This window comes from Mustela erminea, chromosome 19, assembly GCF_009829155.1.
Source record: "Mustela erminea isolate mMusErm1 chromosome 19, mMusErm1.Pri, whole genome shotgun sequence".
NCBI lineage: Eukaryota > Metazoa > Chordata > Mammalia > Carnivora > Mustelidae > Mustela > Mustela erminea.
The window spans coordinates 28,719,812-28,741,740 of record NC_045632.1 but is presented as its reverse complement, the minus strand read 5'-3'; the positions used below and the strand labels follow the sequence as shown (position 1 = coordinate 28,741,740).

Sequence of the window (21,929 nt, the reverse complement as noted above, 5' to 3'; positions counted from 1 at the left end):
AAATCTCTCATCAAAAACTTTGGAGGCCATGGGGCACCTGGGTGACTCAGTGGGTTAAGTCTCTGCCTTCAGCTCGGGTCATGATCTCAGGGTCCTGGGGTCAAGCCCCGCATCGGGCTCTCTGCTCAGTGAGGAGTCTGCTTCCCCACCCTCTCTCTGCCTGCCTCTCTGCCTGATTGTGATCTCTCTCTCTGCCAAATAAATAAAATCTTTTTAAAAAACAACAACAACAACAACAACTTTGGAGGCCAGTAGACAGTGGGCCAATGTATTCAAAGGGCTAAAAGAAAAATACTGTGAACCGAGAATCCTGTATCTGGCAAAACAGTCGTTCAGAAGTGAGGGAGAAATTAAGATATTCCCAGATATACAAAAACAGAGTGGAACCTTGTTTCCACTAGACCTGTCCTACAAGAAATACTCAAGGGAGTCATGCAGGGTGAAATCAAAGGACATTAGACAGTAATCTTAAGACATATGAAGAAATAAAGATCTCAATAAAGGTAAATACACTGGCAATTATAAAAGCCAGTATTTCTGTAACAAGAGTTTGTAACACTACTTTTTGTTTTTTACATGTTTCAAGAGAGTCATCGTTTTTTAAAAAACAATTAGCCTAAAAGCTAGTATTATTGTAACTTTGGCTGGTAACTCTACATTTGTTTTCTACATAATTTAAGAAACCAATGCATTTATAAAACTTAACCAGTTTATGCTCTACAGTGTACAATGTATAAAGATATAATTTCATAACATCAATAACTGAAAGCAGTGGGGTAGAGCTGTAAAGAAGAAGAGGGTTTTTTATATTGTTGAAATTAAACTAGTACAAATTTAAATTAGAGCATTAAAAATTTATGATGTCAAATATAATCTTGTGGTGAACACAAAGAAAATCACTTTAATACATACAAAAAGAAATGAAAAAGGAACATTTCACTACAAAAATCAACTAAACACAAAAGACAACAGTAATACAGGAAATAAGGGTGAAAAAAACAGGAAGGCCTATAGAAAACAAATAGCAAAATGATGGAAGTATGTTCCTCTTTATCAGTTATTACTTTAATTATAAATTGGTTAAACTCTCCAATCAAAAGACAGAAATTTTAATGGATAAAAACACATGATCCAACCATATGTTATCTGTAACAGACTCACTTTAGATCCAAAGACACAGTGAGATTAAAAGTGAAAGGACAGATACAAATATCCAAAGCAAATAGTAAGCAAAAGAGAGCAGTGATAGCTCTACTGATATCAGACAAAACATACTTTAGGTGAAAAAAGATTTACAAGGGGCACCTGGGTGGCTCAGTGGGTTAACACTCTGCCTTCAGCTCAGGTCATGATCTCAGGGTCCTGAGATCGAGCCCCACATGGGGCTCTCTGCTCAGCAGGGAGCCTGCTTCCCCCCTCTCTCTCTGCCTGCCTCTCTGTCTACTTGTGATCTCTCTCTCTCTCTGTCAAATAAATAAATAACATATTTTTTTAAAAAAAGATTTACAAGACACAAAGAAGAACACCTACATGTTAATGAAAGGTTCAATGCAGCAAGAAGACCCAATTATAAACATTTACATACCTAATATCAAATGAGCAAAATCTATGAAGTAAAAGCTGAGTGAACTGAAGGAAAAAACAGTTCTACAATAATAGTTGGAAACTTCAATCCCCCACTCTCAATAATGGATAGAACCAGACAGAAGTAAGCAAACAACACAACAAACCCACTAGATAGAATAGACATACAATAAACATTCTACCCAACATCAATATAAACATTCTTCTCAAGTTTACCTGGAACATTTTTCAGGATATACCATATGTTAGGCCACAAATTCTCAACAGACTTAAAAAGAAAGATACCCTATGAAGTATCTTTTCAAGAGGATGAAATCATCAACAGAAGTAAAATTAGAAAACCCATAATTTATGGGAATTAAACAACACACTTTTAAACGACCAATGAATCAAAGAAATCACAGGGAAACTAGAAAATTCGTAGAAATTTAAAAAAAAACCACACTAGAACTTAGGGGATGCAGTGAAAGCAGTATTAAGAGGGAAATTCATAGCTATAAATGCTTACATTGAAAAACAAGAGAGATCTCAACTCTACAACTGGCTTTGTCAAGCTAGTTTACAAGATCTCTACAAAGCTAGCAGAAGGAAGGAAATAAAGATTAGATCAGAGATTAACAAAATATAAAATAAAAGAGAAATCAATGAAGTCAAAAGTTGGATTTTTTAAATCATCAACAAAATTGAGATAACTTTAGCTAGATGGACTAAGAAAAAGAGAGAAGACTCGAGTTACTAAAATGAGAAATAAAAGTAGGAATATTAGTACTGATTCTTTTTTTTATTAGTACTGATTCTACCAAAATAAAAAGGATTATAAAGAGAGTACTATGAACAAAGAGTAAACCCAAAAATGGGAGAAAATACTTGAAAATTACATATCTGGTAATGGATTAATATACAGAATATATAAGAATGCCTAATTTTTAAAAAATGGTTAAAACGACATCAAAAATAAAAGTAAAAAATGGGCAAAGGATTTGAACACACATTATCTGCAAAGAAGATATACAAATGGCCAATAAATACATGAAAAGATGCTCAATATAGCTAATCATTAAGAAAATGCAAATCAGGATGAATGGATAAGGAAGATGTGGTCCATAGACACTATGGAGTATTATGCCTCCATCAGAAAGGACCAATACCCAACTTTTGTAGCAACATGGACGGGACTGGAAGAGATGATGCTGAGTGAAATAAGTCAAGCAGAGAGAGTCAATTATCATATGGTTTCACTTATTTGTGGAGCATAACAAATAGCATGGAGGACATGGGGAGTTAGAGAGGAGAAGGGAGTTGAGGGAAATTGAAAGGGGAGGCGAACCATGAGAGACTATGAACTCTGAAAAACAATCTAAGGGTTTCGAAGGGGCGGGGGGGTGGGAGGTCGGGGTACCAGGTGGTGGGTATTATAGAGGGCACGGATTGCATGAAGCACTGGGTGTGGTGCAAGAATAATGAATACTGTTATGCTGAAAATTAATTAATTAATTAATTAATTAATTAAAATGCAGATCAAAATTACAATGAGATACCACCTGCATACCAATTAAAATGGCCACTATCAGGAAAACAAAATAAATGTTGGCAAAGATGGGGAGAAACTCAAGAACTTGTGCATTTTTGGTGGGAATGCAAAATGGTTCAGGCACTATGGAAAACCTTGTGGTACTTCCTTGAAAAACCAAAGATCTATTTACCATATAATCTAGCAATTCCACTTCTGGGTATATCCCCAGAAGAATTGAAGACAGGATCTCAAAGAGATATCTTTATACCCATGTTCAGAGCAGCACTACCATCAATAGCTAAAACATGGGAGAAACTCAAGTATCCATCAAAAGGTAAACAGATTAATCAATGTGGCATTTACATATATACATATATACATTTACATATATACATATATAATGGACTACTATGTGGCATGAAAAAGAAGGAAATTCTGACCCCTGTAACAACAGGGATGAACCTTGAGGACATCCACTAAGTGAAAAAAGCCAATCATAAAAAGGCAAATACTGCATGATTCCACTTATATGAGGTCCTCAGAATAGTCGAAATCATAGAGACAGAAAGTAGATTAAGTAGCTGCCAGACACTGAGGGTGGGGACGGGGAAGTTACTGTGGAATGGCTGTAGAGTTTCAGTCTTACAAGATGAAAACTGTTGCAGAGATGAATGGTAGGTAGCAAGGGCTGCAAGACAAGATGAATGTGCTTAATGTCACTGAACCATTTTTGAAAATGGTTAAAATGGTAAATGTTATGTGCATTAAAGAAAAAATGCTATGTGCATTTTATCACGAGGAAAAAAATTTTAATTAAATACAGGCTATTTTTACAATTTGTTTTTTGAAAATTTTTAAAAGGTGCAGATTAGCAAGCTGGACCAAGCACTGTATGAATACAACGAAGTTGGACTGATATCAGAAATGTAAGGTTGATTTAATATTGGGAAATAAGATTAAAAAGAAAAGAAATACAAGATTATGTCGACAGATGAAGTCTGATAAACTTCAACATCCATTCATGATAAAATTCTTAGAAAACAGGGAACAGTAGGTAACCTCTCAAACCTGATAAATTATGGCTACGACAATAAAATCCTAGGGCAAAGATCACACTTAAAAGTGAAATGCTGAAAGCACTCCCTTTGAGTGCAGGAGCAAGACCAAGATGGCTGATATGATCGCTTCTACCAGCATGTATTAGAAGGTTCTTAGAGCTACGACAGTAAGATAAGAAACCTTATTTTAAAAACAAAAGATACAAGGATTAGGAGGAGGAGTTAAACTATTGGTATTTGCAGATGATAATGACTGGTTACTAAAAAAGTAATGAGGATAAATTGAGTATTTAGTAAGATTTTAATAAGATTGTCTGCAACAAAACTCAGCAGACAAAAGTTAATAGAGATAACACATTCACTAGGATGGGTACAACCAAAAACTCAGATAATGATAAATGTTGGCAAGGATGTGAAGAAGTCAGAACCCTTCTACAGGGCTGGTAAGAATGGAAAGTGGTGCAGCCCCTGCGGAAAAACAGTCTGACAGTTCCGCAAATGAGTAAACATGAGTTATCAAACGATTCAGCAATTCCACTCCCAGATATATGACCAGAAAAACAAAAGCATATATCCATACAAAAACTTGTACATGAATATGGTAGCAGCACCGTATATAGCAAAAGATGGAAGGAATTCAAGTGTCCAGCAACAAATGGATACACAAAATGTGTTACATCCATATAATGGGAGCATAGAAAGGAATGAAGTACGAATATATGTTACAACATAGATGAAGCTTGAGAACATTAGGCCAAGTGCAGGAGGTCAGTCACAAAAAAACACATGTTATATGATTCTATTTCTCTGAAATGTCCACAACAGATTAAACATACAGAGCAGAAAGTGGCTTAGTGGTTGGTTAGGACTAAAGAGGAGGAAGAGATAGTGGAGGGAGAGCTAAAAGGTACAAGGTTTCTTTGTGAGGTGATGAGAATATTCTAGAACTGACTATACTGATAGATCTGTAAATACACTAAAATAAACTGAATGGCACACCTTCAATGAAGGAATTATATGGTATGTGAATGACTTTTTTAAAAAGTTGACTGTATTTCTATATACACAAAAAATTATTTATTAGAAAATATGGCTGGCTGGGTGATGGACACTGGGGAGGGTATGTGCTATGGTGAGGGCTGTGAATTGTGTAAGACTGATGGATCCCAGACCTGTACCCCTGAAACAAATAATACATTGTATATTAATTTTAAAAAATGTTTTACTTTATAACATATCAGAATGCAGGAAATGGAGAAACATATACAATTTTACTAAAAAGAGATTAAGTAAATAAAAGGTAATGCAATGTTCATGTATTAGAAACTTCAATATGATAAAGATATCAGTTCTCCTCAAACAACTCTACAGGCTAACTCCAGTTTCAAACAACATCCCAATGGAACTCTACTATAATATTTGAGAAGCCGATTGTTAAACTGACAATGAAGAGACCAAAACACTATGAAAAAGAACAAGAGTAGAAATGTACTTTTATAGCTAAATGGCTTCTTGTCAAGCTAGGATAATGAAGGCCTAGAGGTCTTAATGTAGGGAAAGAGGAGAGCCCCAAAAGAGATCCATGTGTAGTACGTTAAAACTGGGTCTATACGCAGCAAGCGTGCTAGATCGAACTGGGTATGTGTACCTCACATCCTACACAAAATCAAATCTAGGTGGACTCGTAGACTTAAATGTGTCTATTAACCTTTTGGAAGACAATGTGGAATAGCAGGAATATTCAGAAGAGCAATGAGGCAAGACTAGTGCTCACACAAGAACATGTTATAAAGAATCATTAAAAACAATGTGGTACTGAATGACACACAAGCAGACAGAATAGAAAGTCCAGAAATACATTACGGTATATGTAGGAATTGAGTATGGTAAAAGTGGCATCTCAAAGGAGTAGGAAACGATGAAATTTCTTTTAATTTTATTTACTTATTTGAGAGAGAGAAGGAGAGAGAAAGCATGAGCAGGGAGAGGGAGAAGCAGACTCCCCACCAAGCAGGGAGCCCAATGCGAGGCTTGAACCCAGGACTCTGGGATCATGACCTGACCTGAAGACAGACACTTACCCAACTAAGATATCCAGGAGACCCAGAAATAAACTTTTTAATCAAAAATGTTGGGACAACTGGGTAACTATCTGGGGGAGAAGGGACTAAATTGGCCCATAAATCACACTACATAGCACATGAAATAAAAATGGATCAGAGAGAGAGAGAGAGAATAAAACCACAAGAGTACTGGAAGAAACATGGGGAAATTACTTTATAACCTTGGGGTAACTCAAAATATACAGGCCATTAAATCTGATAATACAACTATGTAAAAATTTTAAAATTCTGCATGGTAAAAACACCTAAAGCCAAGTCAAAATACATTACACTAAGTAAAATGAGATGTTTACAAAGGGCAAATACTATGATTCCACTTATATGAAGTATCCAAATAAACAAATTCATAAAGGCAGAAACTGGAGAATAGAAGTTACCAGAGGCTGAGAGAAGGGAGGAATGCGGAGTGATTTCTTAATGGGTATAGAGTTTCTGGTTGAGATGATGAAAAAGGTCTTGAAACAGATAGTGGTGATAGTTTCACATCACAGTAAATGTATTTAATGTCACTGAACTGTACACCTATAAATGCTTAAAATGGTAAATACTGTTACATTAATCTTACCACAATTTTTAAAAATGAGGGCAACCAGGCAAAAAGGACTAAGGACAAATGAGAGTTCCAAGAAGAGAACATTTGCATCTCATATCACAAAAGTGTTTACTTCCTTAACACATAAAAAAGAAACTGGAAAAAAAACAATAATCCAATTTTTAACAAGACAAAGGTATTAATATACAGTTCAGAGAAAATTACAAATCGCCCTTAATCATATGAAAGATGCTTCACCTCATTCATAAGAGAAATGGAAATTTAAACCATACTGAAACATACTTTTCACCTCTCAGACTAGAAGAAAAATTTAACAACATGTTAAATTTTTAACAACTAGTCTCATGTCAAGTATATTAAAAAAGTCACTCTCCTACTCTACCTGATAAGAATATAAATAGTTGGGGTGCCTGGGTGGCTCAATGGGTTAAAGCCTCTGCCTTCGGCTCAAGTCATGATCCCAGAGTCCTGGGATCAATACCACATCAGGCTCTCTGCTCAGCGGGGAACCTGCTTCCCCCTCCTCTCTCTCTGCCTGCCTCTTTGCCTACTTGTGATCTCTGTCAAATAAATAATTAAAATCTTAAAAAAAAGAATATAAATTATTATTATATACACTACTTAAGACAATTTAATAATATTTAGAAAAATACAAATGCATGGACCTTTTCATCAAGCAACCCCACTTCTGGGACTCTGTCCTATCGATTTGCTAGCACATGTGGGAAACATACAGGGACAAGGTTATCACAGCATTATCTGTAATAGTAAAAAGTTAGACACAATCCAAACATATATCAGTAGGAATCTGGTTAAATAAATATAATGGAAAATTATGCACTATAAAAAAAAACAAAACAACAGAAAAAGCACTTCTCTACTCAGATAAACAAAGAGCTCCAAGACATAAATTTAAGAGAATAAAACAAGGTACAGAATAGTGTAAATAGTATTTTTTATATAAAAATGGAGGGGAACTATGTATGTTGTATAAATAAATTCTGGAAAGATACACAAGAAAATCATACAAATAGCAGTGGGAGGCAGGGGATGGAGTAAGGAGGCAACAGAAGTGGAGGGACAGAATGGAAATGAGATATTTTACTGTACTTTTTATTATTCTGCTTTGAGATATAGAAATGTTTTTCTTATTAGAAGTTATTTTAATGACTTCATAAGGGTTTCTAAGTCAAAGATATATACATTAGTCAACGCAAATAACACAACATGCATTTCATTACATTTATGTCTTTTATCTCAAAGGAAAAAAACCCTAAACTTTTCTCGTTAATTATAAGTGTGAAGTTTTTAAAGAGGAAGTATACTGATGTCTGTAACTTACTCTGAAATGCTTACAAAAATAAGACAGATCAGTGCATGGATAGAGGGATGGATACATGAGAAAGCAAGTACAATAAAACGTTCACTGTAGAATCTTGGTGGCAGGTATAGGAATGTTCTGTCTAAAATTCAAGAAAAGCCAAGTATGGCAGACTTTTACAAACCAAAATCAAAATAAAGCTATTATTTGGATCCTATACATCCAAATATATTAATGTACTCTGGCTGTAAAACTAAAAGCTGTAGTAGAAAGCATTTCCCAACTCAACAAAAGCAAGCATTTATTATTTGCCAAGCCAATGGGGAACAGGAAGGGCAAACAGGACAGACTTGAAGGAATCCTAAGGATCATCTAGCATTAGCCCCTTCGTTTTTACAAAAAAGATACTGAGGACCTGAAATGACCTGTGGGGAACTCAAAAGTGTTCTGTGTCAAATTTAGGAAGGGAAAAACAATGGCAGCAGAAAAATCATTTTTTTCAGCTATAATCCCTGCTATAGTAAAATTCAGCTTTTATAGAATTAGAGACAAAATATATTCCCATGGAAACAATATTCCCAAGTATCCATGTGAGGCTGAGAAGTATGCTTTTCTATGCAAGACTTCACATCCGAAGTGTACACACAGGATGTGGGGTGAGGGGGTACTAAAAAGCAGAGCTTTACAATCAGGCCTGGATTTGAATTCTGACTCTACCATTTACTGGATCCTAGCCAGTCTTAGCCCTAGCTAAGCCCTAGTTCTTGATCAGCAAAATGGGAATGATTAAGACCCTATAAATTTGTCAGGAATGTAAAGAAGTACAAGTCATCTAATTCATGGATTCATTTATTGGTGTCTACTGAACGTAGGCTTTCTAACATTTACTCATAGTTGCATAATGCCCAATAAAAGGCACCACCTCTGAAAGCCTGTCAGTTTCAGGAGTAACTTACTAGTAGCTGACTAGGCTGTAAATGGGATCCTACCAAGAGCAGAGGGAAGATGCTGTTGATTTCACCATTAACAGGAATTTATTAACTGGTTGACAGCAGCTATTAGGTGCCCTATGTTTGAGGTAAAATAAAAGGTTGCTTGATGGTTTGGGTATTTTTTTTTTTTTTAAAGATTTACTTATTTATCTGAGAGTGAAAAAGAGAGTATGAGCAGGAGGGGCAGAGGGAGAGAGAGAGAAAATCTCAAGCAGACTCATGCCAAGAACAGAGCCCAAGGCAGGGCTGCATCTCACCACCCTGAGATCATGGCCTGAACCAAAACCAAGAGTCAGACACAATTGACTGCACCACCTAGGCGCTCCTTAACTTTTTTTTTTTTTTAAGGTGTAAAGATGAGTGATCTATTTCTGACTATACAGCCGTGAAGCCTGATCAATTACACCATCTCAAAACTGAAGAAATCTCATAGGACCTCCAGCAAGAATCCTCTCCCCAGTAGATCAGATCACATTACATGACTAACTTCTGCCTAAAGCTCTTCTAGTTTAAACCAGCTTCTCACTCGCTATATTATCTGACCCTTCTAATGATCAGCAAGGGCCTTTTTCTCCCACTTAGAATAACCAGGTGATGAAAAGTTAATGATAATGTATAAATGCCAACCCACACCCACCTACTTTTGGAAATAAAAATCTGTAAGTGCCGTTTTCACTTGGGGGTAAGAAAGGATATTCTCTTTAATAACAATTCCATATATAAAAAGTCCAGTTTCAAAAATGCATCTTGAAGCTTGTATTTACATTCTCATAACAATAAACAGCTTAGAAACCTTGCCTTGTATTAATATATATATAATATATAAAACACAAAGAAAACATACCTGGGATAATATCATTGATGTGCAAGAGAATTGTACTTTCAACACTTGCGAAACTACAAAGCTGCACTCCATCAAATCTGCCATCCCAATTGCCAATAGGATTATCCTAGAAATCAAGCAATAGAATAAAGTTTTAAACTCTTCTCAATAAAATGTGAGTATGAACATCTACATTCTCCAGAAAAGGATCTCCCAAAAGATTTTACCCTGGCCAATTTTAACTATCTTTCCTAAAAGAAAAAAGAATATATCAGAAAGAATTGCCACAGTAATAAAGTTTTGGTTTGTTTTTGTTTATTTCGTTTTTGTTTTGGTTTTAGTAAAAATGAGATCCAAGAATAATCAAGTTATAGTAAGCTCATGGATGAGCAAGAAATGGAAAGTATTCATCATACTTTACAACACATGCTAGACTACATAACACCCATCTGCACGGGAAGACTGATTAATAATACATTGTTTCACTCAGAAATCTGCCTCCAATTAACCCTAGCTTGTTCTAATCACTCTTACACTCCCTGAGCACTTAAATATTCCATTTGAACCCCTGTATGCCCTTCTGTACACAGAAAATCTATTTTTTAATGTTCTTTTGACATTGTAGGGATACGTAAGAGTTCCCTCCGAAACAGATTTTTACATTTAATTCTTTTATATTCCAATTAGCATGAAGTAGTACAGTGCTGTTCACAGAGCTAGACTAAGAGATGGGCCAGTCAGACAAGTGCCCTGAGCACCAATGTATGTATAACAACATGCTGTCACCAGAAATAGATGAAGAATACTGCGTTTGCCAGAACTTTCCTTTCAAGGATCATACTAGAGAGGGGGAATGTACAATTGCACAGACCAAATGAAAGGCAGACAAAGGCAGTGGAGAAGCTGGTGGGGCAAAACTCTAGGCAGCCTGCCCCAAGGAAATAAGGTGATCCTCAGGACTGCCAGCTAAGGAAGAGTTTTCGCCAAGTATGAGGTCCAAACGACCTGAAGCAAGGGAAACTAACCCCAATGACCAGTGGTTTCTTTCTCTAACCCTCCCCCCACCCAGCTCACAATCTCTTCTCCAAGTAAATATGAAAGGTGTGCTTTATCATTAGCTATCCTGAGGGACCCACACATTTTCCTCTGTCTCTAACTTTTCACATGGCAAACGTTCAGTAAATGTTTGTCTAAACAACATAGTAATGTTTGTCTAATGGATATCAAATGGCATTTCCTAGAATTTCCAAGCACCAGATAAACTGATGCTAAATATTCATACCTTACCAAACAATATGCCTGAGTAGATAAAAATAATCACAAAAACATCGTGAGTACAAGAGTCTATTAGTCACGATCTCTCCTAACTCATTCTAGTGTTTAAAAATTCTGTTTGAGTTCGTTCTTTCTACCTAACAAACTCTTGTCCATAGTTCCAATCTATGATAAAAATGTTCTCAGATTCTTTCCTCTCCTTCTCTTCATGCCCACAGGTAACATTCAACTTGTCCTATTGGAATGTTTCCATTATGAACAAATAGGACTGTAAGGTAACATTAAAAATGACACAAAACAATGAACAAAAGGACAAACACTGTAGGATTCCACTTATATGAGGTACCTAGAAAAGGCAAATTCACAGAGACATAAAGTGGAATCCTGGCTACCAGCAGATTACTAGCTGAGATGGGTAATGGGAGGTAGCATTTAATGTGGACAGAGTTCCAGTGTGGGATGATGAAAAGCTCTGAAGATGGGGGTGATGGCTGCACAGCACTGTGAATGTAATTAAATGCCATGCAACTATGAACTTAGAAATGGTGAAAATGAAAATGGTAAATTGTATGTTACATATATTTTACCACCATGAAAAGAGATAACGAAATACTCTAATCATCTTTTCCTCTAAAGCAACGTGCTCTTCCTCTACGCAGGTTATTTTCCATAACTGATGTTTACACTACTCATTAAAATCAGATCAGCCAATAAGATTTTGCAAAAATACTATAAAAAGAGAACCACAGATTAGCAGGGAGAGAAAACAACCTTTGCAAAAATAAAAGGCATCGGATAACACATTTGCGTGGGTTGGTTTGTTTTTTTTCTGTTTACTGGTCAGCTATCATAGAACAAATTTAAGGATTAAAACATGATTCCAGTTTATTCAAGTTGGAAAAAAGAGTAAGTGTAACTCTATATCTAGACTCCTGTCCCATCCCAATGTTCCTTTACCGAAGATAAATTAGAAGATGTTTTTTAAGTTACTCCAAATTAGTCCATTTTAAATATTCAGAGTGCTTAATTTGTACCTAAAATTGGTCATAAAACTGACAGACCCACAAAGAGAATACACTCCAAAAGTTTCTTACCATGTCCACACCAACAAAATATCCTAAGCTTTCTTTTCCTGGCAAGACATCACAGAATATAACTGTGCCAGACTCTATAGTTTCTCCAAGCTTCAAAGAAACTCTGGAGTTTATTTCCAGAGGGGGAAGTTCCATCTGCATTGTGTCCCCTGGACCTGCAAAATCACTTTCCAATCCATTGTCATCATCTTCTAGGATTTCTAGCTTGTCCAACGCAACAAATACGCCACAGTCTTCATCACACTGAAAAAGCTGTTTCCCTTGATATATCCCATCAGTGAAACCTTGGCCACGACCTTCTTCCTAGTTTTCAAATGAGAGGGAAAAAAAAATGATTGATAGATAAAGAGATGGAGGAAGATGACCCATAAGAAAAAAGATCCACTCTGGGGATTTCAGGGAAATCACTGGGAAAATTCTAAATGACACATACAAGAAATATAATTATTAGCAGCTGCTGTTGAACTGAGTGTCTAAAAAAGAATAAAGAGGAAGCTGTATCTGAAGCTGAAATATAATTAATTAACTAATTAATTAAATTTAAAATCATAATTCCACTGTGAGAGAGCCTGGCTAGATTCTACACTGTGATTAGAACAATAATTTTGTCATAAAAAGAAAATTTTACTTTAAAAGAACAATAATATTAGCTCCATTTACTGAGTACTTACTATATATGCCTGACACCAGGCTGACTCTTGAATCAGCATATCACAAAAGCACCTCCGCTGTCCAAAAACCAGGTACATACTGGTTTCGCTATTTTACAGATGAGGAAGCATATTTAGAGAAGTAGGTTGGATAAGTAACCTGGCAGCCCAGCTATTAAATAGCATAACTGGGATTCAAACCTCTGATTGTTTTACAATCACTGTTTTAAAAATTTAATCACTAAATAAGATGTGAGATTCTATATGCAAGAATGTAAAAATGTAACTAACATTTAAGTTCTTGAGAATTAATATTAATTATGGAAATGTATCACAGAGTCCTTAGTTCTCTCTTTAGTAGAAATAAATTCCAAGATGATTTTCACATAATTATGAGGGACGACCAAACCACATTTAAGTAGCTGCACCCTACTTTTCTAAAATCTTATAGCTACTTTTCATTACTTAATAACACACACACTAAGAAAAACTGAGAAACCTACAGATGCTAATGTCACAAGATAATTAACAATTTGTGAGGTGAGTAATTCAATTATAACTGGTAGAGTTCATTTTAAACACAGACAATGTTAAAATTTCTAATATGTGAAAGCCTTGAATAGTTACATGACCGGTGTATTTCCTACTATAGTAGGTCATTTTATAAAAAGTTCTCAATGTATCATCTTTGCATCATCTCAATTTATCATTAGGAAGTAAATCCTAAGAATTATGAATATTAAAAATTACAGAAGATTTCTGGAAAACATTTTTGTTGTATTTAAAGGGGAAAAAACAATACATGTGGGCATACAAATATACACAGAAACAAACACACACACAGCCCACTAAAACAGTTTATCGAACTTACCAGTAATTCTACTCCAAAGAATATTCCCGACACTGTCCTCTCTGCTAATAAGGGTCCTCTGAAGCGCACAACTCCAGGAAATTTTTCTTCCCCAGATCTCAGCTGTACTTTCACAGGGCAGCCCACATCTATCTGGAGGCCTTTACTTAGTCTGTTTCTGTTCTTAAACAGGCTGAACCTCTCTTCACAATTGGTAATTGCCAAAAGCAACTCTGTGAACTTTTCATTTATTTCTACGACATCCTTTTCATCAACAAAGAGAACTGCATGTGGTTGCTCTAAAATTTTTAATCCAATCTGATTTTTCTTGCCTTTTGCCGAAGGAATCCTCGAGTGCCCCACAGAACGATCCTGGATATACTGTCCTATACTCCCCTTTGGTACCTTAAGGAGCTTTTGTGTTTGTTTGTCTGTGACACTGCATTCTTGAAGAAGCAAATAAAAAATCCGCTCTTCCCAGTAGGGTGAAGTTACTTTTTCTTGGCTCCATAAGCCTGAACTCATTGTGACATTAACTCCAAAATATTAACTCAAAAAAAATGGAACTACTAAGTTTGTAGTAAAAACGCAAAAGATAAATTCACTGGCAGTCCCAAAGCACGTTTTTAGCAATTTGGTGTCCATGCTGTAAAAAGACAGCAAAGCAAAATGCCTGGAGGACAAGCAAAGAGAAACTTTACACTTTATTCTACATGAGCTAAAATTAAGATTAAAGACTTCTTAAGATCTCATTCTATTAGTAAAAACACACACACAAATGAAATACTTCCAAATGTACCTAAAAAGGTTAAAAGACATACAGTACTTGTATCTACCATAATTTTGCATCTTTAATTAAGGAAAGCCAATTGTAAAGTATCTTCAAAGATAATACAACAGTGTTCGTTTCCAAGGCAATGAAATTTATGAAATCAAATTTGAATAACAGATAACATACACATATTTAAATAGATTTTTTTAACTTTAAAAAATAGCATTTTTAATAGATCCTGCCTAACTTAGATGAATAAGCTTGTATTTTGGCAGAACACACATAAATCAAAAAGGCTGTTATTTCTCTACACACAGTTTAAGTAAAAAGTTACCCACCCTAATTATTATGATAAACTTCTTTTATCAAAAAAATGATGAATCATATTCTGAAAGCTTAACCATGATTCGTTTATCTATGTTCCATATTTCGATAATGGATCATTTATTTGCTCTCCAATTTCATTTCCTTCATCATGCACATTTTGCCCTTAGATAAGCAGATGTTAATCACATTAATCAGAGCCATCATTTAATTTCTCAAAATCTCAAATAGTTTAAATCTGATTAAAGATGTCTTTAAAAATCAATTCTGTAGCCACGAAAACTTAGACTACATAACAAGGAATAAAACTGTAATACAGTAACAAATATCAAACTTTTTATACCACAATTTTAACTATGTCATCCTTGAAACAAATACAAAAAGATCATTACTTTTTCAGTTTCAAATTTTCATCTAAAATTTTTACAATACTAATCTTTCACAATTAAAATAACCTTCTCAACCCTACTTTAACTGATGGTTAAAAACGATACAATTTCATCAAATCAAATTAAGATTTAGTTAATTACCTTACTGAAAAATTTTTTTATGTATTCTGGGTCACATGAGTGTGGCCATTTGGTTTCTAAATACAGTTACTCATTCCATCCTTCTTTTTGGGGAGGGGGGCAGGGAGAGGTAGAAGGAGAGGGAGAGAGAGAGAATCTTAAGCAGGCTCCATGCCTAGCAGAGCCTGATGCAGGGCTCAATCTCACAACCCTGAGATCATGACCTGAGCTGAAATTAGGAGTCAGATGCTTTACCAACTAAGCCACCCAGGTGCCCCTCCATCCTTCTTTGAGGTAGAGGTATCCATTTCCATTCAATTTCACACCAGCAGTTGAGAGCACTACCATATTTATCTATTTTATTCTTGGAATTTAGAAATAAATACTTCTAAAACTAAAGAACCACATTTTGACTTTAATATTTGAACTTAATGATAAATAATCCAGCAAATCTATACGTGGACTGCGTCCTTAGATAATGATGTACTCTAGAATTGGTCAAGTGCTTTTAAAAGTCTGTCCCCCCACAACCCAGAATGAGACATGCAAGTTACCTGAGACAGGATGAAAAGTTTGGCATCTCTTTAAAACAACATTATTGAAATATCGTGTAACACTTAGTAAAGGCAGGGGAAGAGCTGGTGTAAAGTGGTTCTCGCTCTCTTGCTCTTTTTCCCCCCCTTCTTTATAATGTGTTTGTCTTAATTCCACTTGAGGGCACTGTCTACTTCAGCAGGAACAGAATCAATTTATATTTGCCACTTACATAAAACACCTGTGGAAATCCCTATCTTGGCACCATCATAAACCCCGAAATCCCTCACTGAAAGCTACCCAGAGACCTAAACCCTCAATCTGGCTGTATTCCTTTAAAGCGCCAAAATGATTGATTTGTTATTTCTGACTTAAAATTCTTCTCAAATGCCAACAAGTGTTCTTTTCTGAATCCTCAAATTATCAATATGAATATAAGCTCTCATGTACTCTCAAGACGCAAAGATGTTTGTGACTTTGTTAAAAGTCTTGACGTTATGCTTTCTGAGTTTCTGGGTCTGCTTTCTACAGATTTATAGTCTCTGATTTTCCCTTGCAATCAGCCATTTTCTGTGGTTTCCTACAGGGTACATTTGACTCATTCTGTGGCCTTGTTGCTTTCTACCTTACTCCTTCTAACCAGTTCTGAGAAGCCAGGGGATGAATAAACAACAATAACTGAAAGAGGTATACATAAATTCTGAACAGCCTTCCAGGAGTGAAGCACAGAGGCCTGGCTCCATGGACAGGGTCTGGGTTACTCCCAGAAGGCTGAGATGGTCACAAAGAAATTTCTGAAAAAGGGAGTTGTTTTGTTCTCTTTATAAATGTATTTAAATATTTTTGGCCAAAAATTGCTTTTCAAGTATGGTAATTCTCTTTAGAAAAGAAATTACTTTTTAAAATTCCTAAAAATTATATCTTCAATTAATAGGAACATCCCTGAATCTTAATATTGTATGCCCATGATTTCTACTCCATTGGCTCCCCAGCTTAACAAGTCATGTCATGATGGAAAACAAAACCAGTGGGTAAAGAAATATGACCAAGATGAAATTAAATTACTGTATGTAATGCATTAGGACGCTATGGTTTATATGAATTTGGTTACAGAAGTGTTTTTTGCTAATCGTTTAAGAAACAGTCCACAGTAAAATTTAATATAACTCCTTTGGATTATAAAAAAAGGTGGAAGGCAATTTACCAATCATTATTAAGAACCATCTTTTACAGCGAACACACGGGAGCAGCTTTGCTCTAACCTGCATTAGCGGAAGGGGGAGAGGCCTTCACCTTAATAAGTGCAGGGGTCATGTCAGACCACTGGAGCAGCCAGAGCAAAAGTTTATAAAACATGTAAAAAGCATTATCCAAAAATAAAAAGGCTGTGGTCTTTCCTCTTTTAGAAAGCACACATTAAGAGAGAATAACTTCGGAATTACCATGTTAAACAGTGATTCTCTTCATTGCAACTGATAGTTTGAGAAAGGTGAATGGAGAATTTTACGACCTCAGAGCTATACAAGATAATAAATTTAATGGTAGTGAATATCTCAATATACTGCCATTACAGCAGAAATAGGTTAATAAAGGGACTTTCTTCCATTGCAGAAATGAGTAGAATGACAACGTTCTTTCACTGGATATGCACGACAGTTAGACTGAGTCTTAAGAACCCCAAGCAGTAAAATCTAAAGCTGACATGGGAAAAATTCAAAAGCCATTGTCAACGAGTTCTTTATCGATCAAGGTTTCTCAGTTTGTTTAGTATTTTTGTGCACTCAGCACAGTGTTAGATGCTGAGAAGTATGGCATTTTTAAGGTATGATAAGTGCCCTACTTTATGTTCTCTTACTACCTTTCAGGTCTAATTGGTTTAAAATTGCCTCTAATTACACTTTGAATGTAAATATACCACAAGTGATTCATCTAAATGCCTTCACTTTTTTCAGGCTGGAAAATTGAGTGATTATGAATATCCTGATCATTACTCTAAGTACTGAATGAAAATTACCAAAGAGGTGGAATGCAATGATATATTTAACCCTAAACCATATTGAACAGGAGAAGGCCTTTCCTTTGACAACATTTGAGATGAGGGATTGGTTCAGGGTCACAAAGACTTGAAAGTATATCTGGTTATCTGAGCTTGTTGAGGGTCTAGATTCTGAACAAAGGAGAGTTTAACTGTATTAAAATAAAGCCATTAAACCAAGACACAAATACTTATCAGTTTCCTATCAATGCAATGAAAAGATGGTCAAGAAACGTGTTTTATACAAAAATATTAAAGGTCAGAATTACCACTTTCTAAAAGATAATATACAGTACACACAAACAGCATTAGCTACATACAACTGACAATCGTTATCTAGAAAGTACAATGTCTTTTTAATTCCCAAGCTATCAGGTTATACTGCTCAAAGAACCTCACTAGAGAAAACAAAGAAAGATCTAATTCAAGAACGTTTTTGCATCTTCTCAAATATCCCAACTAAAAACCACAGAAGACTATCTAAATCAGAATAAAACTTACAGTACGAAAATACTGCCCCCAATTATAAGTGGCAAAGAGACAGAAGGTCAGCGTGAATGCCAAAGAAAGAAGACACACAGGTCTTTTTCCAAAAGCTTCTAGATAGCTAGAATAATCACCATTTTAAGGAAGAATCTCTCTCACTAAAAGAATAACTTGTTCTACCACTAAACAGCTAAAAACAGAAAAACAGAGATTCCATGACCAGAAAAGAGTCAGCTTTATCTTTCCACACCTACTATGTCCCAAGTGCACAAGTATTCCATTCCTAAAACAAGCGGGATTTATAACGTTAAAAAAAGAGTCTGGCTCCCGTATCTGCATGTATATTCACGGCAGAACAGGGAACCCCGCAGTCTCCCTAGAGTTAAGCCCCGCCACTACACTTCCAAACTGGGAACTCCCACAAGTCCTTCATCTTCGTACTCCTAGTGCCAAACCACTGCCTAACATGTAAGGGGCATTCAGGACGTGTAAAATGAACGAATGATCTGGTTAACTCAGGTGATAAAAGTGAAAGCCAAAAATCCATTTCCTCATCCTAATTGTTTAAGTGATTAAAAGCTTATCTTCCAGCTTAAAAAGGAAATATATACATATATACATAAAACTTCGAATAAATGAAGTCACAGTTAATGTTTACCCCCCACTGCATTGCTACACACATGAGAAACACAAGAGAAATTTCACAATTACAAAAACAAGTTGTTGTGAGGTTCCTCTGAAGCTGGTTTCCTAGGTCTTCACACCATGTGTGATGCCTATAAATTCTGTGTAACCCGGGAAAATACCTTGACAAATTTAAGAAACTGTGGAAATCAGGAACAAAATACTCATCATTCGATGAATAGGATAATTACTCCTTTCTCTCTTCTTATGATAAGGACTTTGCCAAGTCAAGCGAAATCACAGTTCAGGCATGTCGGACCATAAGAAATCACTGCTGCTGAATGTTTGCTTTATATAATAGTGCCCTGGTCTTAATCAGCTTTCCACAAAAGTTGCCATCCACAGGAAGGCTTCTTCAGGGGAATACTATAACATTTCGCAGCAGACCCTCGGAGAACGTTCTGGGTGATATCAACATTCAACAGCACACGAACGTCCCAGCCATCGTTTTCTCCTAATACTGTTCTAGTTCCAATCCACCCACCACGCAGTGGGGAACTGGCAGCCTAATCCTCAGGGCCATTCAGTCTACTTGGGGCGTGAGGGGGTGTGCAGAAAACCAACACTTGAATGAACACCCTCCCTCAAGGCCCGGATTCTTCTCGGGGAGCCAACGACTGCCAAAGGAACAATCTTATTAAGATCTCTATTAGCCCGAATTCAAAAGCAAGGTAAGGAATGCTTCTTCGCTGAGCTAAGGATACAACTTTCCAGGGAGAACTGGGGAAAGAGGATGGCGGCGGGGGTGGTGGGCGCCGAGAGACTGAAAGGCTCGGTGGCTGAAAGATGACAACCATCCTAAAACATGCAAATGCCACAGGGTGGAATAGAAAAGATGCCAAGTACATGAATAACCGGGCAGCTGACCCAGCTGAGAAACCAATCCAGGAACACTCTCTTCTGTCAAGACTTCCTGATCTCCCCACGGATCGTTAACACGATGAACAAGGAAAACCGGAGGACGGAAAAGAATACCTTGTTTCGACAGAGCACACCTTTCAACTCAACAACCCCAGGTTGTGGTGGAGCACCATCCTCACCCTGGAAAGGGGGAAACTGAAAGAAAAAGCAGAACACGCCATTAACGAGGCCAGAACCCTGACAGCTCCTCCTGGACAGGAGCCACAAACACCCCGCAAAGCGACCGATCGATACGCCCCTGGGCTACGAGAGAGAAGATATTACAGCCCAGGCCAACAGGGGAGGCCCGTGCCTCAGTTTCCCCATCTGTACATGGGGGCCGGCGGAGAAGACGGGTCTCCTGCGCGGCTCCCACCCCGAGTCCTCCGTCTTCCGGAGGTCCCGGCGGCGGCGACCACGCTCCCACCGCTCGGGAGCCCGCTCGGGAGCCCTCTCAGGAAGCCCGGGGTGGGGGGGGTGGGGGGGGTGGGGGGGATGCCCCGGGGGTGGGGAAGCTCGGGCTGACGTCAGCGGGCTAAGCACCCCGCGGGCCTGGGAGCCGGCCAGGGCAACTAACGGGCCGGCGCCGAGGGCCCGACGGCCGCGGCGGCGGCCGAAGGCGCCCCGAGGCCGGGAAGGGACGCCCGAGAGGACCCAGCCGCCCGCTTCTCGCCGCTTCAGTCGCCCGCTCACTCACTCACCTCCGGCAGCCGGGCGTCGCCCCTTCCCCAGTCTCGCTAGCCCTCGTCCCAGTCCGGCCCCGGCGCCCCACACCCACCGCCTTAATATTTACCTCCGACGCGCGGCCCGGGCGCAGCCGAACCTGCTACCTGGGCCCGCCCCCACCTGCCCCGCCTCCGAGCCTCCCGGGGCGGGAGGTGGAGAGAGAGAGAGAGAGAGAGTGGGAGCGGGGGCGAGGGGCAACCGCCGAACTGACCAATCGCAGCCCGAGATGCGTTCCTGTGCACGCTCTGATTGGGCATCCCTGTGACAGACCTTCCTCCAATGGCTGCCGGCCCGGAGCCGGCTGAAGGGACTTTCCGCTCCGTCAAGCTCGGTCGAGCAAAAGGGAAAGCGGAGGGAAGGGAAGGAGGAGCGGGGGAGGTGGGCGGGGAGCTCTGGCTGATTGGGCAAGAGGCTGCGGATGCCGCGTCACCATTGGTAGACACCGGAGCCGGGGCGGGGCGCCGTGCTACTCCCGGCTCCACCTCCCAGGCCCGGGTCCTGGCGCTTGACTTAGCTGTCAAAACTCCTGCAGGGAGTTTGGGTCTGGGGTGACTCGAGCTGGGAATAGGATTTCAGGATTCCATGAAAAAGCAAAGCTTTAGAATCAGACTTAAATGTGAATGCTTTGCGCTTTTAATTAGTAACCTCTTGACGTGAGAATCTCACGACCACGCTAAGCCTCAGTATCCCCATCTGTAAAATGGAGAGAACCGTCATCACCTGTCCTACAGAACCGCTGTGAAACCCTGTAGGTAAAGTTTTCCGATACACAGCAGGAGTTCGGTCGTTTTGAATCTCTTCTCCTCCCTCAGATTCTGCCCGGGACCTCTGCTGCTTCGAAACCTCTGTCGCCACCTATCCCAGTTTGAAGGGAGGTCTCCCTAGGGTGGCGAAGAAGGGATTTCCACCCGCTGCCTCACTCAGCTCTGCACCCCTGGCCAGCAGCCAGGACTTGGGGTGTAGTTAAGGATCCTTCAATTAGAAGGGAGGTTTCTGATTCCCAAAAGTGCTCAAAATATTTAAGGAAGTGCTTTTTATAATCAGTCCCAGAGCCTTGCTTCAGAGCATGCCTTGCTGCACTGGATACTCCTGTTAATTAATTCCTTCTCCTTTGACATTTTAA

The 21,929-nt window shown here is 38.2% G+C and overlaps 1 protein-coding gene across 9 annotated transcripts in view; it reads right to left on the bottom strand.

Moving 5' to 3' along the window:
* CYLD (CYLD lysine 63 deubiquitinase) overlaps window positions 1–20,978 on the bottom strand; it is a 68,681-nt gene extending 47,703 nt beyond the window's left edge. Inside the window, exons 1-6 of one of the 9 annotated variants that reach the window (XM_032323510.1) lie at window positions 20,782–20,960; window positions 20,156–20,236; window positions 14,947–15,097; window positions 13,858–14,509; window positions 12,337–12,639; window positions 9,989–10,094 (exon numbers count right to left, since the gene is read on the bottom strand). In XM_032323510.1, the coding sequence (XP_032179401.1) occupies window positions 9,989–10,094; window positions 12,337–12,639; window positions 13,858–14,361 (913 nt within the window). In that variant the 5' untranslated portion in view covers window positions 14,362–14,509; window positions 14,947–15,097; window positions 20,156–20,236; window positions 20,782–20,960. Of the gene's footprint in view, window positions 1–9,988; window positions 10,095–12,336; window positions 12,640–13,857; window positions 14,510–14,946; window positions 15,098–20,155; window positions 20,237–20,781 lie in introns of all 9 variants that reach the window. The other 8 variants (XM_032323512.1, XM_032323509.1, XM_032323511.1 and 5 more) reach the window with 8 other exon arrangements.
* Window positions 20,979–21,929: the final 951 nt, after the last annotated feature.